Source organism: Cryptomeria japonica, chromosome 3 (genome assembly GCF_030272615.1).
Source record: "Cryptomeria japonica chromosome 3, Sugi_1.0, whole genome shotgun sequence".
Taxonomy (NCBI): Eukaryota; Viridiplantae; Streptophyta; class Pinopsida; order Cupressales; family Cupressaceae; genus Cryptomeria; species Cryptomeria japonica.
In genome coordinates this window covers 238619438-238645810 of record NC_081407.1, presented here as the reverse complement: position 1 = coordinate 238645810, position 26373 = coordinate 238619438, and the positions used below count along the sequence as shown (strand labels likewise).

The 26373-nt window shown below is 35.5% G+C and overlaps 1 protein-coding gene across 6 annotated transcripts; it reads left to right on the top strand.

The window, feature by feature from the left end:
• Positions 1-4533: 4533 nt before the first annotated feature.
• LOC131074384 (villin-4) lies at positions 4534-24765 on the top strand. Of its 6 annotated transcripts, none has more exons than XM_058011002.2 (23): positions 4534-5024; positions 8981-9123; positions 9623-9722; positions 9916-9984; positions 10125-10361; positions 10458-10635; positions 10857-10989; positions 11200-11362; positions 11484-11634; positions 11736-11836; positions 12009-12164; positions 13494-13562; positions 13782-13850; positions 14205-14342; positions 19357-19485; positions 19990-20137; positions 20312-20322; positions 20434-20574; positions 20676-20801; positions 21061-21126; positions 23277-23598; positions 23724-23974; positions 24081-24765. In XM_058011002.2, the coding sequence occupies exons 2-23, from the start codon at positions 9068-9070 to the stop codon at positions 24192-24194; spliced, it is 2928 nt and encodes a 975-aa protein (XP_057866985.2). In that variant the 5' UTR covers positions 4534-5024; positions 8981-9067; the 3' UTR covers positions 24195-24765. The 6 variants fall into 6 exon arrangements, with proteins under 6 accessions (XP_057866985.2, XP_057866988.2, XP_057866986.2 ...); XM_058011005.2 differs by having other exon boundaries at positions 8945-9123; XM_058011003.2 differs by lacking the exon at positions 4534-5024 and adding an exon at positions 5046-5191.
• The last annotated feature ends 1608 nt before the right edge of the window (positions 24766-26373 follow it).

Genomic DNA, 26373 nt, shown 5'->3' with positions numbered 1-26373 from the left:
TGAAGACCTCATTAATGACATCCCTTGTGATTTCAGTGAACCTGCTACCCTCACTTACCATAATTTCTCTGGTATTTGGCTTGTAGTTTGCAACAATGGCATCGATCAACTCAGTGTTGACATATACATTTGGGACCACAAGCTTCCCTAAGTTGCAATTCCAGTTATTGGACATTGGAACTCTCTTTCTTTTTATTATATCCTCTTCTTCATAGGCTAAAACCCCATGGTGGAATCAATGTATCCTTAATTCCGACTGAGCGATCAATAATGAACTCATTTGGTATGGACCCCGACTTCCATCTCTTCTGTGTTTCAGATGAGCCAGAAAGTTGAGCAATCACCTCCTCTAAAAACTTCCTCTTTTCCACAATAGAGGATTTTGCCATTTATAGGGTTAGGGTTTGCCCAAAATTATTGAGGAAATAACTTATGGCTCCAAAACTAGGCTTCAATTACAACCTGAGCATTCAAAGGCTTATACACAGTCAAGAAACACACAAAAGGAAATAGGAAGGATATAGAAAGTGCAACAAGAATATGGCGACAACCCTTATCACATAAACCCTAATTGTGATAGAAAGGAATTACAAAGAGATTCAAAGCATATCCAGAGCATTGTAAATGTGAAATTGAACAAAGATGGTGCTGATAGAGCTGAGGAAATCTAGATCACAATGGGAAATTAAATTCATTTATTGTAGGTACATAGGCTGGTGTGATGGTGGGAGATAGTCATTACAATTCATATTTGAACGTTTGGGCACCAACAGTGAAATCTCGGTTCGTCGTAGATGAAAAAGAGGTTGACACGTAAAAGAATTATTATTATTTATTTTTCCTTTGGTCACTATTCTTTATCATCATTGTGGAGTTAACCTTGTAGCACACCTTTGTTCAATTGCGTAATCGCATGTAGCACACCTTTGTTCAATCGCGTAATCGCGTGTAGTACACCTTTGTTCAATCACGTGTGAATTGCAACCATTAATCCTCGACAAAGATATCTCTGTTTATTTCATTTAGGAGATAAGAGAATAGGCCCCACATCCTTATTACATGGCCCACCCATCCATGCATCCATGCTTTTAGGCCCCATGGTATTTGACATTATTCCCTCGTAGGACCCATATGCCATGTTCACAACGGAGTTGCAAAGTTAGTCCTCGTATACATCTTCAATTAATTGCGCAATTGCACGAGCCTCTTGTCCATCGATCTCATGTGAGGTAATCGTGCAATATTGCATGCAAGAAGCAAGCGCACCGGGCCCACCTCTCTGCCATGTCACCCAGTCTTTCATCTATCACTTGTCTATTCACCCAAGCATGTACAATCGCCACCGATAGGTCCCATGCACCACGTAATTGGGCGGGGCTACAAAATTAACTTCTTTAAGCAACTTTGGGTAATCACGTAGTTGCATAGTGATCCAAATCATTAGATCAACAAGAAATGATTGTTCATTAAAGCAGTGGATAGCATGAGGATATCGGGCCCACCCTGTTTATGTGTTCACGGGTACCCATCAGGCAAGAATTTATTGGTCCACTTGGATTGTGACCTATTCAAATGGGGCCCATGTGCCAAGTAGGAAGGTGGGGTTGCAAAGTTAGTGTAAACTAGCTCTTTGATTTAAGGGCGCAACCACGCTATAATCTGGATCGTAGATTTGGCCAAAGGTGCAGGAAGATAGGAAGTCTCATAAAGAAAGGCAATCGGGTTGCTAACACAAAGGGGCCGGTCATCAAAACGATGCGATGGGCTTAACTGACAACTTAAAACACCAAGAACCTATTTTCGAGGGTCACCATTGGATTAGATAAAAAAAATGAGCCAACATTGCGAGGGTTTAAGGTTTAAGGGATTTAGGCTTACACATGTAGGAGATGAAAAACCCTAATTCATATCAGACAATTTTTTGAAGCACACCCCAATAGACCCAGGGGATTTGTTTAGCAGATAAATGGATTGTTAGAGTGGTCAAAGGGGAAGAACCTTGGAAAATTCCTTTTTCAAAATAGAATTAACCTTGCATAGGTTATAGGCAAATGGCAGGAGGTAGGCTAGTTGGGTAAATTACTTCATGCTTCATTTTTCTCTTTTAAGGTCTCACCTTCCTTCCAATCTATTTGAAAGGCTTGGAAAAATATTTGTGATCTTTTAAGATGGAGAGATACCTCTCTTCAACATGGTTTCAACTTCTCAACCTCATCCATTTGGTGGAATACATATTCTGTATCATGGCTAGCCTTTGGTTTTATACTTTCCAAAACAATCATATTTTCTTTATAAAAAGGCATGACTAAAGTTGGTGATCTTTGGGATTTTAATATGCTAAATTGGTTATCATGACGTCTTGTTAAATCTGAATTTCGTTTGAACAACAAATACAATCATTTATATATAATCTTCATGGAATCATTGGTGCCGTTGGATTTATATATGAAACCTTGTACCCCTATTCAGTGCAACTTTTTCAAATATCGGCTATGGTTATCTTTTTATCATTTCTTATTGTTCCCTTAAAAATATATCTGCAACTGCTTCCCATTCTGCCCATGAAATCTCGTCTGAACATTGAATAGAATTGTAAATTTAGTGATTTTTTTTGGGCAAAACTCTTTGCTCAAATATGGAAATCAAGAGTTTCTACTAAAGCCTAATCAATGACTTGGAAGATATTACATTGCAAGTTGTCTATTGGTGGTAGGTTGAAGTGTATTATGGTTCAACCCATTAATTGCCCTTTTTGCCAAAAGCAGGAAGATACAAGGCATGATTTTTGGAGATGCCAATTTGCCAAAAAATTATGGAACTATTTTTTTATTACTTGCGAGCTATATTTGGTCATAACTTAACTGTAAAGAAGAATTACATGTTATTGGGCTCCATAATAATGTTATTGTTGAAGGAGTTCGACATACTATTTTATTGTACTTATGGAGAGTTTGATGTAAAGCAATATTTAATAACTACAATGATCATCTAGAAGTTGTAGTTCTAAAATTTTTATCTGACATATTTTATTGTCCTACTTCTCTCTTCTTTCAACAGTAGGTGGAATCCAGGAAGAGCTTGAAGATGTAATTTCACATTCAATGCATCAAATGCCAAATAGATCAACTGTTTAGGAATAAGAGATTTGTGTAGCTTAGGGACTTAAGCCTCTCTTGCAAAATGACTGTTGCTTTATGTTCAACTGGTCTACTCATCTTTTGCTATTCTTCATGCTCTTGGTTTCAACCTTTTGTTACAACTGGTAACTATTATTTTGGGTCTACCTATTGTAATTTTGAGATTGCCTTCATGAACTAGCTATTCATCGATCATGTAATTTTTCAAGATTATGTATGTGTTGTTGCAATATCTTTTTTATTATTTTGGATAGTTTGTTTTACTTCTCCATTGATAACTTATTGACCATCTTTTGGTAATATTTTCATTGCTCTTTAATAAAAAAAAAAAATTTTTATAACAACTTTTCTAAAAATCTATAAATATCTATAACATCTTTGTAATTTTGGGACCACATTCATGAACTAGCTATTTATTGATCATTTAATGTTCCAAGATTATGTATGCGTTGCTGCAATCTGTTTTACTTCTCCATTGACAATTTATTGACTATCATTTTGTAATATTTTTATTGCCCTCCAATAAAAAAATCCTATTTTTATAATAACTTTTCTAAAAAACTATAAATATCCGACAACACCTTTACATAAAAAAACTTATACCCACCAATCAATGACCCAATATGATTCTTAATTTCCCTATATATAGTATCAATTTGTACATAATTTTCATATATATATAACATCAATTTGTACACAATTTTCATATATATATATAACATCAATTTGTGCATGATTTCTATATATATAACATCAATTTGTGTATGCTTATGAACCAAGGGAGAGTGCCTAATTGGCTACACACCCCCAATCTTCACCCACCCCACAAAAGGTATGACTAAACGGTCAAACTTTGGGTAGGTATAGACTGACCCTCAAAGTTAGCTTCATTCCCTAAACCACCCAAAAGCTATAATAACCATGAATATATATAAAAACTCAATTAGGCTTAGCCCAACATAGACAAGATAGTGCATTTCCCCATGGCATAAACTATTCATTTCCGTTAAGATTGTTGCAATCCATGTAAGATGTCCTAAGCCATTAAAATCCCCCACCACCACATAACTAATTTTCCCCCAACAACAACAAGGCAATGTGTGCCAAAACATGATGAGCTCACAAAGTCGTTAGAGCAAAGGCTTCATATTATTTTGTCAAAATACACCATATCCGTTGGGGCTCGGGAGTATAAAACTAATTATAACTTCAGGACCAGAAAACCCCAAATCAGAATATTCTAAAATAAAGGAATTAAAAAAGAATATTACCGAAAGGAAAAGTACGGTGGAAGTAGCTGTCACGGATGGGAAGAAAATAAAACAACGATACACAGTAACAGATGGTAACGGCGTAAAAACTGCGAGCAGGTGAAAAACAAAAACTATGGAGAAGGAAAAAAGATGATATCTGGAAAATACACTTTTGTCATAATGTCTGCTGCACTGGACGGTGGCCGATCTGGCATTCAGAGAAAGCAAAAGCATCAACTACCGAAAAAAATTGTTCAAAAGAAAAAGGGAGAAAAATGATGTAGATTGCTACAATTTCCTATTTTGTAATTAGTGATATACACATTTTATATATGCCTACTAAAAGCAAATGCAAGCTTTTTTAAATGTTGGGGTTTAAAAAGGGATAATTTGCCATTATAATAAAGGGATTACAGTCCATTACAGTTAAGCTCTGGGCCATAGCGAATGAACGTATGAATGATAGCAGAACGCTAACTAAGATTGTCTTTAGCTTTACCTAAAGTCTCCATCAGCTCTTGTTTGGCTTTACTTTTCGCTAGGGCGAATTATTGCCGAAGGAGGCGAGGTCGGAGTTCGAGTCGCTCTGTGAAGCGCGAGTTTTTTTAAGTGAAGATCGGGCTTTACAGCTCAGGTGAGGAGTTTTTGTTTTTATTTTCGATTTTTGCGTTATTGTTATTAGCGTAGATCGAGCGGAAAACTAGGATGAAAAGGAATCGATGTTTGAGCCTGCCTGGCGTGGAATTTGTCTAATGGAGAAGCCGATTCGTTTGGAGGAGGTTTATAGGATCGAAGCGGAATGTGAGGTTTTTTTTTCCTTTGGCTATTTTTGGATATTATTAATTTCCGAGAGGAAAAGAGTTCGTACACGTAATTTTATTTGTTATTTTGTTTGAGGCCTTTATATTGGTTGTTGTCTGGATCGAGTCCTTGGCGGTTATGTAATGGAGAGACGCGGAAACAAGGTAAGGGGTGTCTGTTTTTGATCGATTAGTTTTTAGTTGTGAAGTGAGGCGGGTTTTTGTTAGATTGGTCTAAAAATTTGAGCAAGGGACTGGCAGTAAAGCTCCTGATGATCGAGATTAAGGATTTTATCTGCCATAGCTATTCTGGATGAACAACGTAGGAGCTTTTTTTTGTTTTCTTGAATTTGATTAAATCTTATTTACGGCTTGCATTTAGATTTTGGATTTAGAATAATAGCTCATTGCCACGGCTTAGTAAGTAATGAATCAGAGCTGCAGTCGTTTCCCCTGGTAAAAAAATCAAAACTTGTATGTTCGCCACCATGGATTGATATCATTTGATGTGGAGACCTCCTTGCTTTTGCTACCATGTATGTTGTTTCCTTTCCCCTGACAAAGGATGAACTCAGGATCAGTTTCATTTATGTACCAAAGAAGTCGGAAAAATTGCACGAGTTGATAAAAAAGTGTTCAAAGTATGTGTGAATTTATCTGTTGTAATTTGTAAATCAAACCTTCAAAAATTTACCCCTGGGAAATAATTCAAAATTTTGTGCTCTATTTGCTATGGATCAATGCTGTTCTATGTATGATGATCTGATCACACATTTTATTTTCGCTTCCATATAGTCAACTCATTATCATTCATTGCTCTCAGCTAAAGGCAATCAAGGACAATTTGTACTGAATGACTGCGATAAGATAGCTCTTAGATGTACAACTATGCCTCACTGCCCATTTAGATTATTGGATTTGGAATTATAACTCGCAGTAATTGCTTAATAAGTTATAGAAGCAGAGCTGCACTGATTTTATCTGGGGAAACAAATCAAAACTTGCACGTTCTTCACTATGGGTTGATACTGTTCCATGTGCGATGGGCTTCTTACTTCCTCAGGCATGCATTTGTGCCCTTTTACAAACAGAGGTGAACATGATCGGTTTGTACTCTCTACTAAAGAAGGCAAGGCACAAAACTACATTGAGTTAGTTAACAAGTGTACATCTGAACTTCTGACATTTGCCCTGGAAATAATACAAAATTTTGTATTTTATTTTCCACAGATCAATTCTTTTCTTCATGTGATGATCTGCTTACTCATTTCAATCTTGCCTCTACATGTTTCTTTCACTTTTCCCACAATTGAACTCAGAATCATTCGTTGGTCTCGATTAAAGACTATGAAGGACAATTTACCCTGATTGACTTCTTCAATAAGGTAGCTCTTGGATGTACAACTATGCCTCACAGATGCAATATGTTATAAATTGAAGCTCTACCTGCTTTCTCTCCAAAGAAGAATTCAAAACTTGCATTTTCTTTGTCATATCTTGATATTTTTCCTTCGATGATGACAGCTTACTCATTATATGTCTGCTAATAGATATTGCTCTCACTTTTAGGAAAGACATGATCTCAGATTTACTTGATAGTTTCCATGAAAGAAGATTAAGGACAATGTACACAGATATAGCCGCAAGTAAGTTTAAGTGACTACGATTAATTAGCTTCTTGATGCAAAATAGAGCTCCATATGTTCTACCATAGGAATTAAGTCAAAATTTGTATGTTCTTTGCTATAAAACCGATGTATGATTGTACCCTTAATCATCTTAATTCCACTGTCACATATTTCTTGAAAACTGAATCTGCATCACTTCCTTCTTTGCATTAAAGAGGTCTATTAACAATTTGTAGATATTTAAGCTAGCTCTTGAATTTACAATCACACATCATGGATGGGCACGATTTGATTTGTTATAAATCAGAGTTCTAGTCAAAATTTCCTGGGAAATAAATTAAAACATGTATATTCTTTGGTATAAGTCAATTTGTTTCAATGCGTAATGAACTCAGCATCAGTTTGTATTTTCCATTAAAGAAGCTAGGGGAGAGTTTGCAGAGTTGGTTTAAAAGTGTAAGTCTACGTGACTGATTAGGTAGCTCTTGAATTTACAATCATACTACACAGTGACACACATACATGAATTCGAGGATCGTAAATCAGAACTTCAGGCGTTTTGCCTGTGGGAAAAAAGTATATTTTTGGCATTTATTTGCTATGGATTGAGATTTAATATGATTCGACGTGTAACAATATGCTTATCCATATCAATTCTGCTAGCATATATTTCTCTCTTGTTTCCCAAGAGATGAATTAATATAGTTTTTGATAGTCCATAAAATAAGGCCAGTGACAAGTTGCATAAATTTCAGGCACAAGTAATTACATGAGACAGTGTCTAGGTAGATCTTGGAAGTAAACTAGAGCTCCAGGCGTTTGCTCTTAAAGTTAAATCAAAGTTTGTATGTATTTTGTTACACATTGATGTTGTTTGGTGTGTGATAATCTGATTCTTCCTTTTAATTCTGCTGCAAGATGTCTTTCTAATTTTCCCAAAAAAATGAAGTAAGGATCACTTCCTACTCGAAATGAATGAGGTCAATGACAATGTGCTAGGTTTAGTTGAAAAGTAAATCTGAGTGACTGTAAACTAGAGCTCCAGGCGTTTGCTCTTAAAGTTAAATCAAAGTTTGTATGTATTTTGTTACACATTGATGTTGTTTGGTGTGTGATAATCTGATTCTTTCTTTTAATTCTGCTGCAAGATGTCTTTCTAATTTTCCCAAAAAAATGGAGTAAGGATCACTTCCTACTCGAAATGAATGAGGACTATGACAATGTGCTAGGTTTAGTTGAAAAGTAAATCTGAGTGACTGTGATTCTGTAACTCCTGGATACAACTTAACTCCGGAAGTTTTGCCTTATTAATTAAATCAAAACCTTCTTTCTTTTGTCATTGATTAATATTGTTGGATTTGTGATGATCTTCAGACTAAATTTGTCTCTGTTGCAACATGTTCCTTTCCTTTTTTCCTGATTGTTGAATTCAGGTTGACTTCCTACTCTCATTTTAATCCTGTGGCCATTTTGTTCTTACGTCTCCTAAGAAGTGAGATAATGTTTTCTTCCTCCTTTCCATTAAGTAAGACCAGAGACAATTTGCACAGTTAGATAAAACACAAATCTCAGTGACTGATACGGTAGCTCTTGAATTTAAAATTATACCTAACAGTCATGACTTGATAGCCCACATGGGTAGCAGATTTGGCTTAGGCCGTGGATTTGCTCCCCATTGGTTCTGGGTTCGACTCCAAGGCCTGGGCTTACTGATGCATGTGGTTTGTGGGTGATTGCCTGAATCCCCAGGGGATTAGTCTTGCCCCAGCTTGCCTCTTCCTGGCCCCAACTTGGCAGCAAGACCAAGGCAAGGCTGTTGGGCGCAGGGCTGGGTCATGGGCGATACCCCTAGCACCCAAAAAAAACAAAACATTAATTTCTTGATGTGTTATGAATCAGAGATCCAGTCATTTGTTTTAAATTGAAAATAAAATGGTTTTAAATAATTTCTGTAACCTTTAATATCCCGTGTGAAACTTGAATGTTTCTGTTAAGTTGATCTTGGGTAGTTTAATTCTTGAACACATTAGCTTTTAAAGGTTGGTTGTTGGGCTGGTACCATTTTATGGATTCGTATCGTCCTGCAAGTTTATGTTTAGTGATAATGCATGACCCTTTGCATGCAGAATTTCAATGTGGGACTGATATAATGTGCTACTCAGGTGATCTCATCAGCAATTTCCAAACAAAAGTTGGGTAGGGGTTCTGTCCAGAAACCAAGGTCTGGTACACTAAAGTCAAGATCTAACATGTCTGTGTCTATGCGAGATGTGGATGCAGCTTTTCAAGGTGCGGGTCAGAAAACGTATCCTTGAATATAGATCTATCATGCAGCTTCAATATTTTTTGAGCTGAACATGATATTATTTTTGAGTGATTGTTTATAGCATTTAACTAATTCAGTGTTTTCTGGATCAAGTGGTTGGCTAAAATGATTTTTAAACTTTTTATTGTAAATCACCTCTACTGCAGCATTATAAATTACATTGTGGAAATTGAAACATGTGCAGAAGCTTCCGTCTTATCCATATTAACTAAATTATAGTTTTTTTTCTCTGTGCTTTATTTTGATTAATACTACGGATTGAGCATTGATTCTACTGACTTTGAACAAAATCAATATCATATTATGCAATATGTGTGTTGAAATATTGCCAACTTTGTTTCATATGTTTGGAATAATATTAATGTTCCTTTGTTGCGTGTTCCCAAATTGCTGTTTTCATGGTACCCAAGTATTTTTAGTTTCTAATTTTTCAAGATGAGTTGGATTTTGTTGTATTGCTTTTCCTTAAACTGATTAGTGGACTTGAAATATGGAGAATTGAAAATTTTAAACCTGTGGCAATCCCCACATCTTCTTATGGAAAATTTCGTTCTGGAGATTCCTATATCATTCTAAAGGTAAGCTACTATATCCTAGAAGTGATCTCATGATTCTATATGCTATATGGTTGGCCATTTTTTAAAATGTTGCACATGAATGTACTTCATTACTTCATCATTGCCAAACATACAAATATACCCATTCATTCATATATATATTATTATAGCTTCTTTGATGCCCCTTTTCTAATTTTGCATATTGTTATATCAGACAACAGCTTTAAAAAGCGGCGTTTTCCATTACGATATCCATTACTGGCTTGGCAAAGACACGAGTCAGGTGTGCATCCCACCCAATTGAAAAGTTTGGCACATTTTTAATGCTTCTACAAGCAGTCAAGTAACCATTATTACATAGTAATAATTTTGACTCTTCATGGTTTCTTTTTGTTCTGTTACAACTGCTATTGAAATCATCAGGATGAAGCGGGTACTGCAGCAATTAAAACTGTTGAATTGGATGCGGCTCTTGGGGGCCGTGCAGTGCAGCATAGGGAATGCCAAGGCCGTGAAACAGACAAGTTTTTATCATACTTTAAGCCTTGTATCATACCTGAAGAAGGAGGTGTTGTGTCAGGATTTAAGCATGTTGAAGAAAAAGCATATACTATTCGTTTATTTGCCTGCAATGGAAAACACGTAGTGCGTGTTAGAGAGGTAATTTTGCTTCTGCTGATTGAAATGAAGTGAAGGCTTTGAAAACTCTCCTCTTGTTTTGGAAGCTAGAATGAGCGAACACTTTGACTTGGACAGGTGCCTTATTCACGCTCCTCCCTGAATCATGATGACATTTTTATCCTTGACACCAAGTCGAAAATATTTCAGTTTAATGGTTCCAACTCCTCTATTCAAGAGAGGGCCAAAGCATTAGAGGTTGTTCAGTATATTAAAGATACATTTCATGAAGGGAAGTGTGAAGTGGCTGCCATTGGTAAGTTAAAAGAGTTTTGTGCATTAATCTGTTAGAGTTAAGTGTTGGAGTAAAGAAAAGACCAAGGTTAGGATGTTTAACTCTGCTATTTTCTGCACGGAATATCTTTTTTGTTTTAAGGAAGTAACCTTTTTCTGCACAACTGATTAGATTTATTTTATTTAGCATTTTAAGCATCATAGTAGAATGATTTGCCATAATATTTGCTGCAAAAATATCAGAGGATGGCAAATTTGTTGCGGACCCTGAAACTGGCGATTTCTGGAGTTTTTTTGGTGGATTTGCTCCTCTTGCAAAAAAGTCAAGCAATGCCATTGAAACACAAGATGAAGCTGTTCCAGCAAAGCTATTGTGGTGAGTTTTAGATGTTTAAGTTGCCTGATGTTTGTATAGTTTGATTACATATTTCATGACTGTATTATTTCCATTATTTGGTTGTTGTGTGTGTTGGCAGCAATGTGCACAAATAAAGTACCTTGTTCAATTTTGCATTGTGGTTGGAGTTTTTGCATTTACTGGCTGATATTCTAATATATTCTTTTGTATCGATGGTGGAATTTATAGCATACAAAAAGGCCGTGCAAAACCAGTGGACACTCAATCATTGACAAGAGAATTGCTGGACACAAACAAGTGTTACTTGGTAGATTCTGGTGTTGAGATATTTGTTTGGATGGGTAGGAGCACAACTCTTGAGGAGAGAAAATCTGCAAGCTCAGCTGCAGAAGTGAGTGCTCAAAACATTTGGCTAATATTTATAATTTTATTTTGATGCATGCTTGCAAATGCTTTTTGTATAAACCTTTGATTCTTACCAATATTATTGAATTCTCGTTTGTCGTTCTTAGGAACTAATTGCTAGCCAGGGACGATCACAAAAAGCTCACATCACCCGTGTTGTTGAGGGCTTTGAAACTGTCATGTTCAAATCCAATTTTGACAAGTGGCCTCAAAGTACAGATACAACTGTATCTGAAGAAGGAAGAGGCAAAGTTGTAGGTTTGTACCGATAATGAGGCATTGGTTTTTTCCTTCAAAATTCGTTTTGTATCTCACTTAAGCAATTTACACAAAGGTGGTTTTGCAATCTAATCCTGCAGCCATGCTCAAACGCCAAGGATTCAATGTAAAGGGCCTACTGAAAGCAGCTCCAGTGAAAGAGGAACATCAGCCATTTATTGATTGTACTGGTAATCTTCAGGTATATAAATCTTCAGGGCTGAAAGAGGTACCTAGAATTTATTTTGGCTAGTCTCTTTTGAATAAATAATTAATCTGAATTTGAGGAGTAGTTCATTTTGGTTAGTCACTGTAAGGGCCTCAATGGAAGTAATATGGCTTATTTTGTGTCTGATGCCTCTTGTGTTGTGCAGGTTTGGCGAGTTAATGGTAACAACAAAGTGCCTCTCCCGATGAGTGAACAGTGTAAGTTTTACAGTGGGGATTGCTACATAGTTCAGTACACTTATCCTGGAGAGGACAAAGAAGAATACTTACTTTGCACCTGGATTGGAAAACAGAGTATTCCGGTATGCTTGAAGTCTGACAATTTGAATCTCTTCTTGTCCAAAGGATGCTTTTTGAAGATAGCTGATATATGGGTCTGATAATAGAGCAAATGAAGAACATGGTGTTACACTTTATTGCCATTTTAATTACTCTGTGACCTTCTTGACATTTTTCCTGTCGGGTGAAAAACTTGTTTTGGATGAACTTTTATTCCAAGATCCAATAGATAATTGAATAAGTAGGATTGACAGGTGAAAAGTGGTGAGGAGGAAAATGAATACAGGCATTGATCAACAAAGTTATGTAGTTAGGAATGTGTATCAAAGAGGTAGCTATTTATATTTCATAATTCTTATTACCATTGAGTTTGCTACATGCCCTCTTGATGGATTAGAGGTTTTCAAAGTACATGAAGATTATAGGCAATTAGATCCTGATAAGTTTCAATGATAACAACATATTGAATCAGGATTGATCAACCTGAGATCAATCTTGTTGATAAGCATTGAGTTTGGCAAATTCATACTTCAATTTTTTTGACTTGAGTGTTGTTGACCGGAAATCTTTGAAATACTTTTATCCAATTATGATTATTAATACTTCCAAAATTTTCCAGCATAAAAATTGAATATTCTCATAATATTAAGGATATCAAAGGGGTTCAAATTTAGCTTTTTTTGGCTTACAAGGTACATCAATTAATTTTCTGAGCCTTTTAATGCTGTCGATATTTATTATTATTTATATCAATTTAAGGGTTCTTAGGTGCTAGGAGAGTTTCTAGGACTACCCTGCTGGCTCCTTGGATTCTGGCCTGGAGATTATCTTTTGGATGTTATCCTGTAGTGGCCCTACTTTGATTGTGGATGGTGATATTTCTGGTTCTTTCGATCTGAGTTTTGTGTGACAGCATTGGTTTCTAGATTTATCTCTAGCTTTGTTGTACACCAGTTTCTTTGTTTTTGAAGGGTTTGTCTCTTCCAAATGATTAAGTTTACTTGGATCATATCATTTAGGTTTGTCCATTTTGAGTTTAACCACTTTAGTTATACTTATACAATTTAAGTGCTCAGTTATGTTTTCAGATCCTAGCATGGCTAGCTTGATGTGTGAACTAGGATATATTTAGGGGGAAAGTTACGGAATTAAAACATTTTGCAGTGGTATACAGATACATGATAGTATGTCCGACTGTTAAAATATTAAATTTTTAATTTGTTAAATTATATTTATTTATTATGTGTATGTTATATTGAGGTATAAAATTGTATTGATCTTTACCTATATTTTATAAGTATTCTCTGCTTTACATTAAGATCTATAAGAAAATGTGTTTTGTGTTGTCACAGGAAGACAGAGCCATGGCTCAATTGTTGGTGAGCAAAATGGTGGAGTCATTTAAAGGGCAACCAGTTCAGGTTATTTGCCATGGGATATTTGATTTCCAAAGAACACTACTTTTTTGTGGCTCTTCATACGCAATGATTTGTATTTGTTATATTGTAATGGAAGATTATTTTTATTTAGAAGGCTTACTATTTATCTGATTATTGCCTGATCACGCTTTAGGAATTTTGAGTTTAATTATTCAGTTGTAGCTCACTCATGGTATTTTCTTTGGTTTTTTGTGCTTGCAGGCTCAGATCTTTGAGGGAAAAGAACCTCCTCAGTTCTTTGCAATCTTACAAAGCTTCATTGTTTACAAGGTACTGTCTATTCAGTATTGAAGTGCTTCATATATTGACCCATTTTTTGCTTGAAGGCTTGACATTGTGCCACGTGCTTGAAATCTAATTGTGATTTAGAGAATTTTTATTTACAAGGTACCGTCCATTCAGTATTGAAGTGCTTCATATATTGACCCATTTTTTGCCTGAAGGCTTGACATTGCGCTACATGCTTGAATTCTAATTGTGATTTAGAGAATTTTTAGGTTTGAGTTGTAATTGCAAAATCTGATTTACCTTGATGAACATATCTTGGATTTCCTAAGTATTTTAAATTCTTTTGGAAGTTTACAAAATTTATATTGCCATATTCTTTTTTTTGTGTACTTTTAGGGTGGACTTAGCTCTGGGTATAAGGCACGCATTATGGAGAAAGGGATTGATGACAATACTTACAAGGAAGATGGACTTGCACTTTTTAGGGTGCAAGGAACTGGTCCAGATAATATGCAAGCAATTCAAGTTGAACCGGTAAGATAGCATTATAGTTGAAGGTTGCAGGCATGAATAGTTTTGAACTTTTTTAAGCAAGGTGGAAATTTTCCTATTGTTTAACCTTCATGTGTTTCTCAGCTCAGTAACACTAACAACTATAGATAATTATCTGGTTCCACTTATGAAATGCTTTGGTTAGAAAAAGAGCCCATTTGCAAATTCATTCCTACTGACTGCATAGGCTCAGTGCCCATTATGACAAGGCTGGGTTGGGGCCCCTGATGATTTAGGTGGAAGTTTTACACCTCATTCATTTGCTGTTAGTTGAAGGTGGTTGGTCGTTCAGGCAACTGAAAACAATTAAAGAACTGCTTGGTTTAAATTTCTCACTCACCAATGCCAAGCATTCAAACAATTTCATATTGATTTCAACTTCCAACTGACACTATTTATCCAATTGGTGATGTAGCTGTCAGACCTAAAGTTAAAGATACTGATATGAACCAGGTGCACCTGTTTTTCTAGTTTCAGCGATTCAAATAGAATAGCATCAGTCTGTGTAGTGGTTGCTGGTACTTTAGAACTATATCTGTCTGTGTAAGCCAAGGTATCTGTGTCTTTGTGATGTTTCTTATCACAGGCTTTGTTCTATTTTTCACTTCTCAGCAATGCTGCGTTAAACTTGGTGAAGAGTGTTTTAGGGCACAAAGCCTTAATTTGTGAGGATTTTTTGGTGGAACTTCTTGTGGCTATGACGTCTGTTGAGTTGAGATGGTGGCTGGTGCATTTGCTCCTAAATTTTCAGGCAATGGTTTAGCTGGTGGAGGATTCTAAAGGGTCCCTTCCTCAGATGTTTGTGGGTCTCTCTACACTTGATTCTGTAGATGATTTGCATATGCTGAACCTGAGCTTTTTGCTTTGATTTGAAGTCAGGTTAAAAATATTTTGGTCACTCATGCTAAGTTCACCTAGAGGTGATGAGTGCCTACACCTTGCCCATGTGGGCTGATTCTTCCTATGGTTGTGCTTTACAACATGTAGAGGTTATTCTTGGCCTTCATTTCTCTGATCTAGATTAAAAAGCAAAGGTTTCTATGATTGTGCAGATGGAGGATGGAATTGTGGCTGGTTAGTGCAGTCTTGGTGGGTGGGGTGAGGACCAGGGTAGTGGTACTGATAGCTGGGTTAAGTCATGTTTTTTTCCTTCTTAATTTTCTGTTTCTTTTTGCTATTGGTTTGGGCTGTTGGGGCACTTTATTGCCCCTTTGTTTTTGCACTATTAGGCTTGTCTGCCATTTTGATATAGTTCTTGCCTAAGTTGCTGGTTCGGGTATGGGATCAGGCCCATGGGTACAGGGTTCTGGTATGCCAGTATGGCAATTTTTTTCTTGGGTATGGCTGTATAACATATGCAGAAGTGTAAATACATTTGATAGCATGGCACTTCATCATTGATCAATGGTAGTGATAGAGATAAATGTCAATTGATGTTCAAAAATTCAATATTATGTCATATATCATATATATTGAGGATAATTCAAATGAAAATCATTACAATTACAAAATTTGAAATAAATATAATAAAAAATGTGTATACTTGTCTTCTATCTTCATCAAAAGGATCTAGATCAAGGTCATCTTTGGCTCAACATCATTTGAACCACAAGCAAATGGAGTGCCATTCCTAGTAGGGACATCATGTTCAAGAGCCTTGTCATCATCTATATTGACTCTAGCAACCTCTACTATAGGGACATACTATAGGGACATCCAAGTTTGTACATTCAGGGACTATATCCCAGTTCTTCCTTGCCCCTTCCTTTCAGTTATCTTGCTTATGTGAGAGGAAATGTAAATTGGAATGAATATAAACCAGGGGCTATATACCAATTCGTCATTGCCCCTTCCTTCTGGTCATCTTGCCTATGTGATAGGAAATGTAAATTGGAATGACTATAAACGAAGTCTTCTGGTATGTTTGCAGCCAACTGGTTGCACTTCACAGCGTGGATAAAGGAGTATCTGTTTTTTTTGTAGCCAACAGGTTGCACTTCACAGAGTGGGTAAAGGAGTATGTACTCCAAGTCCGTTCGGTTGAAGAATATGCAACCTATTAAAATCAGAGAGAAAGCCAGCACAACTTAAAAATAAAAAAATGCAAAGGAAATTAAATGGTAAGTACTAAAGTGTACAAATGTTGAAAATAGAAAATAAAAATGCTTGTGGTAAAATTTTGTTTGTAAGAGGCTGGAGGAACAAATAATCTTGCCCCTGGAGGTACGAACATGTATGGGGATCTTCCTTGTATTGGTCTTGAAGAACACAAATACTATGATCTTGTGATGAGATGAACCTGCCAAACTCTTTCCTTGCATTATCCACCACTTCTGGATCTGAGAAGATTCTTCGGAATGCCAACTTGTACCCAATAGCAACTTAATTATCTTTATATGGTGCACTTCTCCCTGGCAAAGAAAGTATCTTTGTGCTATAGTATTTGGGTAGTAATGCATATGCTACGAGATGTAATGTTGTGTTCATCTTGTTCCAGTTGTATAATTGATCTTTTTCACACTTTGGAAAAATGCTTTTGTGGGGTCATTCTCTTTTTATGCCATCACGACCATTATTTCTTTTTATCATGGAGTCAATGCCAACATAGATTCCCCAAACATGGCCAATTTGTATCAGCAAACGTGATCATGCTCGGGCTTGGTGAAAATCAGGACAGTCCACACAAGCCTACCAATTGTCGTCTAAGATCAATGACTTGATTTTGTGAGTCCTCTTTGAATTTGATTGCTTCTAGTGCCCAATCTCAAATAGCATTAGATAATTAGATACCTACAGAAATACCACTTGTATGAAAATGAGCTTATGATATCTATAACGAATGGTTCATAAGGCACAACAATTGGTGATGATTTTACAAATTGGGTAGCAAGCTAAGCAGGATTGATTGCGAGGGAAACTCCATAGTTAATCTTTTTTGAGCTAGACTAGTACTTATATGGCAAGCATCTTTGGAGCTTCACCTCGTTCAGTATCACCTAAATGCAATGAGTGCCAGCTAAGTCAAATAGTTATGCTCATGATAGTGGCTTCTTATAAACCATATTATTCATGAACTAGCAATGAATATTGACTTGGAATAATGCAGCTGAATCCTGATAAATCATCACATATTTTGATACATTGTGGAAACATAACTTATATGAAAGCTATACTAACATTAAGTAAAAGGTATGCAACTTTTGAGTTTCATATGTTAAGGAAATTTGTAAGCTCATTGATGGGACAAAGAGTGGGGAGGGAGAGGGAAAATCATACCATGGTTTCATTGAGCTAGCTAGAGACACAATGAGAATTACAGGAGAACAGAGAATCTGTCTGCCTAACATGGAGAGTAAAATTGTCAGAGTATATTACCTGCACTGTATCCAAATGGTTTAATAATGAGAAAAGGGATGATAAAATTTGGTAGCAGAGCCAAAAATGTATTCAAAGTAAGGTACACCAAGTCTTTCTGATATGCTAATTCAATGTATTCTTTGTGCCAACAAATCTTACTCCCACAATCAATCGAACTCTTAACATTTGTTGTCACACTCTCTTCCATTCATGTCTTACTAGTGCGCATATGCCTCTTACAGTGATGGATGTGTCGTCCACTAGAAAAGGACTCTCAACTGTCATGGAACATAAAGAGGCGCTGACCCTTGCCATTTTGCAAAACTAGTCTTGTATTGATGCAACAACCACCTTGCCATATCTGGGAGTTTGGCCACTTACAAAATGTTTACTGGTTCAGCTCTGTTTCTAAGAAAAGTTTTGGTTGGTCGATGAAGTGAGAAGTCTTTTGAAATTTTACCTATTATTGCAAGATTGCTGCATTCTTCTATGATGTGTTAACTACCAGTCTTTTTATGATTTGAATTGTTTTAAGATCTATATTGATATGCCTGGCATGTGTATGTTTATTTCGATAGGCTAGCTCAAAACATCCTTGTCTCTCTGAAGGCCGAATCTGTTTATTTGGTTTTGGTTTAGTAGGAAATCAAATCTCTAATGAAAATGTCCAGGTCTAAATCATTGTTGTGGATCGACTTACAGGTTTCCCAGCAATTGATATCAGATGGAAGTCTTAATGACTGCGTCAGCCTACAGTTGTGGCATCTCAGTTATTAATGTCAAGACCAAGGGCAAGTTGTAGATGACTATGACACAACGAGTATCCTTATGCTGGGAAACTAACTTACCAAAGACATCAACCTTCACAGGGCTGATTAATACTGAAAAAGAAAATCTTAGCTAAAATCTGTAATTACAAAGTATCCTAAGTTGCCTATCACAGAAAATTTACTTAGGAAATTTCAAAGGCTCAAATATCATGTTGTAATTTGTTACATATATACACTCATGATTAAATGGAATTGAAAATATATGTACTGAAGAATTAGGACATGTTGTGGCTTAGCTGCAAAACTTACAAAAACTCTGCCCAGAAATGCTCCTGGTTAAATGGAATTGAAAACATATGTAGTGAAGAATTAGGAAATGTTGTGGCTTAGCTGAAAAAATTCTGCCCAGAAATGCTCCTCACAACCTAGAATATATCTGGAAATGTCACATTAGTGGTTAGGATTTCAAAATGAAAGATTTTTAAAATGTCCAATCTTATTGATACCTACAATTGCACTTCTATTCCATGGATAGTTCAGTTAGAATTTCTTCTAATGGTTTTGCTTTCTGTCAAAAATAGAGCTGTATTATTAATTTGACCTCAATATCTTCAAGATTTTTTTCAATGTACCATTTTATAATCAATATCTCTTATTTTTGGCATATCAAGTGACTTGTAACAAGAAGATTTTAAAGTGAAAGTTACATAACTGCTTCAATAGGCACACGTTTGTTTGTTGTGGCTGTTACCATCAATTAGTAGCAGGGATTCCAATTGGATGAGATATTATACTTTCAGATGTTACTTGAAAGAGTGAAGTTTTTCTCAGTTGTGTGAACCCATTAATTTTTTAAATATTTGGTGCAGGTAGCAACATCCTTGAATTCATCATATTGCTATATCTTGCAAGTGGGGATGACTGTCTTCACATGGTTGGGCAGTCTTAGCACGACACAGGACCATGAACTTGTTGAGAGAATGTTGGATCTGATAAAGGTAGGAAGCTTCTGCTATGTTATATGTCCTGTTTTTACGAGTGAAAGGGATATTTATTTTGCATGAACTGGGGACCTAATATAAATTGAGATAACGAACAAGTCTTTGTTTTGGAATAAAATTTTGAGTTTGTCATATGTGGTAATGCTTGTGATTTAAGTGCCACTGCCCTTGAGTTTTGGAAGCTTTGCAAATTGGATCATTTTGATGAGAAGACTTAATATCTTGAGTTAAATTTTTTATCTATCATTGGTTAAGATTGCAACAAAAAAAAATTAGTAACTAGCAATTTTAAACATACTTCTAATTGCCTAGGGAAGTTTGCTATATATTGATTGTATTTTTTTTCCAATATAATTACATTTTTTTAACTTTTTAAAGGTTAACGCATCCTTCATGAAATTTGAAGTCTAAATTGCCATTTTTTGAATTATATTTAGCATTCCAGGCTTGTGATGCTACTTTAAGATGGTCGTTTAACCTGTTTACTAAATGTATTAACAGGCTGACGTACAGTCCAAACCACAGAAAGAAGGAACTGAATCTGAGGCATTTTGGAACGCACTTGGAGGTAAAAAGGAATACTCAAGTCAAAAAGCGGTTAAGGAAACAGGCAAAGATCCTCACTTGTTTGGGTGCAGTTTATCTAGAGGTTAGATCTTATTCCTTTAGAAAAACTTGTGCTGCAACTTGACGTTTATCTTCCTCTTAGACCAACGCTTGATGTTGTTCTTTGAAGTGAAAGTAGACATTAATCTACTATTATTTTTGTGTTTTGGGACATATTGTCATACATGCTTTCTTGGAACAATCGTGGGATTTTCAGGAAATTTGGAGGTACAATCTAGTCCATCCTCTGTGATATAATTTAACAAAAAGCCTTTTATGTTTTAAGGAAGGTTTGAATAGAATTTCCTGCATCAATTGTTTAAGTATTCTTAGCTGCAGGTAACAGAGATATTCAACTTTGTTCAAGATGATCTAATGACTGAAGATATGATGATTTTGGATTGCCATTCGGAGATCTACGTTTGGGTGGGGCAACAGGTTGACTCAAAGTCTAAACAGCAGGCTTTAAATATTGGCCAGGTAATAATACATATCGTCTCTTGAAATTAACTTTTTACTATTCATTATTCACTCATTGGACATACATTAATCAATCTAATTTCATGCCTGCAAATCAACAGAAATATCTTGAAAAAGATGTACTACTTGAAAAATTATCTTCAGAAACACCCATATTTGTTATTGTGGAGGGGAGTGAACCTTCATTTTTCACACGTTTCTTCACGTGGGACTCATCAAAGTCAACTGTAAGCTATTTTACTTCATTTTTTATAGGAGTTTTGCTAGTTGTTAAAGGCACAAGTTAATATGCTTGGTATAAATGTTTTATTGGATTTCCTCATGCTTTTAAATTTGTTTGCTATGTCATTAACAGAAAGTGGATGTTAGATACTTTTATTGTAGTCAGTAATGCTGACTTTATGGTGCTAATCTTTCTCATACTTCGTATGAACTACTTTGTTTTTAATGTCGATTTTGTTGTGAATATTTGGGATGTGATTGCAGATGCATGGAAATTCATTCCAAAGGAAGCTTTCCATTATTAAAACTGGAATATCTCCAATTGCAGATGTAAGAAAGCCGCCTTCATATTTCTTTGAGTTTTGCTTCTCTTTTCTTCAAGTTTGAGCATAAATGCTTCTTTTCCGAGGAATCCTTTCCTGCCAAAAGACATGAAGTTCTAATTTTTAATTTTTTAATTTTTAAATATCCATATTCATTAGTTACTACAGTATACTAGACAGAGGGCTTGCATATTGGATGCATGTCTGTCTATTGACATATTTCTAATTTATAGCTTTTGAGTAGATTCATGTTTTGGTTTATTGGCAAAGGGACTTTTTTTAAGTCTTCTTTATCATTGAATTTCAAGCCTTTCTCAATTTCAAAAACTCCCATACTTTTTTTCCGATGATGTTGAAAGATTTATGCCTACATAGGCAAATGCAATAGCACATTTGTTGACTAGGTTATAATATCTAAACAATTAAGGGCATAATCTAAAATTCCTACTACGATAACCTTCAGAATGTTAAATGGTTAAACCCTCTTGACCATGTACTGGCTAATAAGACGTGGAACAATGCAAATGCCCGCACCCTGGTAATACAAATTAAAATAAGTGATAAGAAAGTTCGTTTCTTTGTTTGGAATTATCTGTTGTTTTGGCCATATTTGTGAAGCTGATGAATCTCTGCAATTGAAATTAGAATAGGACCATACCCCAATAGATGCTCACAATGTGTGCCCTTGAGATTTGATCTTCTGTTTCTGCAGGAGATATCTATCATGGAACAACCTGAGCATGTCTGTTGCCATGATTTTTGGAAGCAATTAACTACCACGCCTAGTGATGTACACTGCATGCATCACCTTTCAAAATTTAAATTTCTGAAGACCTTTTCATGAGATCTAAGATTGTTAGCTTCACTTCCTTTCATGGAGAGGAGCTTTTTTGGAATGACATGCATTACGCTCACTCAACAACAGCGAGCCTTCTTTGTCAATGCAAAATTTTCTCTATTGTGATTTTGGAATTTTTTTGAACATTTTATTATCTCTAGAAAATTGGCTAACAATTTTAAGATGAAGAGAGAGTTGAGCATATTGGATGTTGGGATGGGAGCTTTTCTAATTTGGAGAGTAAAATAATTAATTCTGTTCTTCTTTGCATGTCTTGTCATCTAGTGCCACCCACTAAATGCATATTTCTTAATCAATACAAATTTTAAAAAGCCAGGCTACTAAGATTACTTGGGTTTATGAATGCCAAACGTTGTTTACCATTGTCATTTTTATAAAAGAACAGTACAAAAAGTGAAATTGAATGGCCATGCCACTCTAATATATAACATAAATGCCTTGCAAGAAAATGGGCTTATGTAAATATTGTAAATGAAAGCCTAGCGCTTAAGTTTAACATTACATGGGTATTGAGTCAAATCATAGCTCTGCCATGATAGATGAAAAAAAATGCAATACGGATAGACAACTTTAAGCTTCACCTTTATCATTCTATGATATTGCTATCAGGGTTCAACTGTGTAGTTTTTGAGTGAAACTCATTGACCCATGTTTCATGAGTAGTGGTTCACAAGAACCCATCTCTCATGAGAATGAATGGTCCACTTAGCACTCATTGCATCTAGGTGATGCTCACGGGTGAAGCATTGGGACTTCCTGGGAGGTGGTCACCCATTCCAATACTACTCCAACTCAAGTGCGCTTAACCACAGAGTTCCCTCCAAGGTTAAACCCACTTAGCTTGCAAGCGCACTCGAGTTGGAGTAGTATTAGGATGGGTGACCTCCCGGGAAGTCCCAATGCTTCACCCCTGCGAGCATCCACCTAGATGCAATGAGTGCTAAGTGGACCATTCATTCTCATGAGAGATGGGTTCTTGTGAACCACTACTCATGAAACATGGGTGAATGAGTTTGACTCCAAAACTACACAGTTGAACCCTGATAGCAATATCATAGTTTGACTTGCTGTAGAAAATACCTCCTACTTTATCATTCTGTTAAATGTTTGATATTTTCTGAGTAACTTATTTGCTCCTTACCCGGTTATGAGCTATGTGTGCAATTGGTAGTCCCATTGACTGTATGATCTTATGGACATGATAAAAATCTTTTCATTTCATTTTATATACAATGGTCACTAGTGGAATCATTGCACATAAACCCAGAGTTTATATTTTAATGTTTGCATTTGTACAGAAACCTAAGAGGCGTACCCCAGCTTCCTACGGAGGACGTATGAGCATGCCAGATAAGACATCACAACGGTCCAGAAGCATGTCTTTTAGTCCTGATCGTGTCCGTGTGAGGGGGAGATCTCCAGCTTTCAATGCTTTGGCTTCAGCCTTTGAGAATCCAAGAAATCTTTCTACACCTCCTCCTGTGGTAAGGAAACTTTATCCAAAATCAGTGACTCCAGATTCACTAAGCAAGACAGCTACGCCAAGATCACAAGCTATAGCAGCCCTAACATCTAAATTTGAGCCTTTTAAGGAACGCAAATTACTGAGTGATTTTTCAGGTAATGGTTTGTTGTCTCTACATTATTTGTATTTATTATTAGTGCTTCAAATATCAGCAAGAATACTTGTAAAATAAGGTCAAGCTGACATTACTATCCCTGTTATGGAATTTTCTCTTTAACAGAAGTAAGCCCTGAAACTCCACCCAAAAAGCCGGAGACAACTCCAGTTTCACCAATTAGACCAAATTCTATTTCAATGAATGGCAGAACTAGTTCCAATTCTATGAGTAGCAGAATTGAAGCACTAACTATAAAAGAGGACGTAAAGGAAGATGAACCTGAAGATGACGAAGGGCTGATCACATTCCCTTATGAGCGTTTAAAGATATCATCTCCAGATCCTGTTTCAGATATTGATGTCACTAAAAGAGAGGTACAATATACTTGTTGTGTATGATACTATAATTATTATTTTTTATTTATTTTGGATTTGTTTGAATAACTTTGTGTTTGATTCTGTATGACTTGAATGACTTCAGACTTATTTGTCTTCTGAGGAGTTCCGGGAGAAGTTTGGAATGACAAAAGAGGCTTTCTACAAGATGCCCAAGTGGAAGCAAAACAAGCAAAAGATCGCTCTCAACTTGTTCTGATGTCAATTTGGATGCTCGGAAGTTGGAAGCTGAAATTTTCAAGGCTAATATGTATCAATTCCTGTAAGAATCTGTATAAATACATTATTCTATGGAGTCATTCTGCAATTTATTTTTCTTGAACAAGAAGGAGATATTTCTCCAGACAAGAAAATTTCGTTCATTCTACAAGAAGATTTTTCGAGTTTGTGGGGTGAAAATGGCAGACCATTGTAACCTGTTCACTACCCCAGAGCTTTATGCTATTCCTTAAAGCTTGTGCATTGTTTCATCGTCTGCATAATTTTGTCAGCAGTTCAGTATTTTTTGTGGTTTATAGAGGTACAGGAAGTCTGTGAGTTGATATCTATAAGAGGCGTTGTAATCCTTAACAGTAGAAGAGATCATGGTGATGGAGATTGTTGTTTCTAGTTTTGTAGAAGCAGGGTTACTTGTTTAATGTAACAAGTGAAAGCTGTCTGTCGGACATTCTTCTTGGTATTGTGAACAGGGCCCTCTTCAGACATGTTCACTAATTATTTCCATTTCGTATTTGTTTGAAAAATAAAATATGATTCTTTGTGTTTGTAAATGAGAACCCTAAGGTTGCATGAATTTTGTATCTAGATCTTTGCTTCTGAGATAGGGTTTACTCTTTTCTTGAGAGTTTTCTGCATAGGCTTGGGTATTTGATGTATATTCAATCGCAATGGAACATTGCTTTTAGTTTGATGGTTATGTGAAATGGCCCTCCTTTTTTGTATTAGTTTGATCCTTAATAACCTGATCTTTTCTCTGTGGATGGTAAAATGCAAAGCTGATAAATGTGATGCCGTGATCTTTTTGCATGTATAATACAGCAATTGTCTCATTCGATGTAGTCTTCAAAGTGACTCAAATAGAGTTATTTTGTTTTTTATTGGAATAAGAAGAAAATTTTACAAATACATTATCAGATAGTGCTGTTCAGCAGCAAATTGCATTTATGAAACAATTTAGATAATTAGATATTTCACTTACAGTTTCTTTCGACTTTGACTACAAAGCATCATTTGATACTCGAGAACTTTTCCACACCTGAGTATAGAAGCAAAAGCAGTGTTGGCTGCCTACGTATTAGTCATGGCTTTTACATTCTTTTTTTCGACCGTACAAGCAAGTTTAATAGATTCATTCCTTATTTGGATATGGAAGCAAATGGGGACAAAGTTCTTCATGGTTGAGTTTTATAGGATAATCAACCTGGCTACAACAAAAAGCCTTCACGGCCTCTTTGCAAATTGGCCAATTTTTAACAAACTCTCAAAAATCAAATCTGTCAAAATCAAACCTTCTCGAGTGCCCTCCAATTTTTTTCCCCTTTTTTAATCTTTTAAAATTAAGTTTAAAAATGAAGGTACACTTAAATTATCTCAATAAGTAGGATTAATACTTATTATATATTTTCTTTTAATATTGTTGAAGGATGTATGCCATTTTTTGGTCATAGGGTTTTATGTCAAAACCACTTTGCAATGTGATATAAGACCACAAGTCTTCTTCGACTAAGAGCTAATGATTTATGGATATCCATTATGCGTGCTCAGGGCTTGAACTCAAGAAAGAAGACTTGATTCTTGTTGAGTTCATTTACAATCATTTAACTTTGTCACTAGATCAAGGACTTAAATAGAAAGTTTTATTAAACTATTTGTTATAAGATTTTTTCTTAATTTTTTATAGACAAGTTTTTTTATACAATTTTAATAAATAAGGATACATTGATGGGAAACATAGAGTAATAAATTACTAAAATGGTGAAAGATTTTTATTTAATTTTTTTTTTAAACAAAAAAGCCTATACAAGTTTAATAAGTAAGGATACACAATTGAGAAACTTAGAAAAGAATCAATTTGCTAAAATGTTCATTTAGGGTGACAATCTTTGCTCTACGCTGTGCGTCTATGATCTAAAATACAAATTGTCCTATCTATGAGTTAGACCAACATTCAACATTTCTATTTTACATTACACAAAAACAAAAATGATATTAAATTTTACTTTATTAAATAAAATTCCATAACTTCAATAATAATTTGTTTTTTTATAAAAAAATAATAATAACTAATTATATCACTTTTAACTTAATTTATAATAAATTCTACAATTAATATAAAATGCTATTTTACAATGTATATTTATAAATGATTTTTTAAGTAT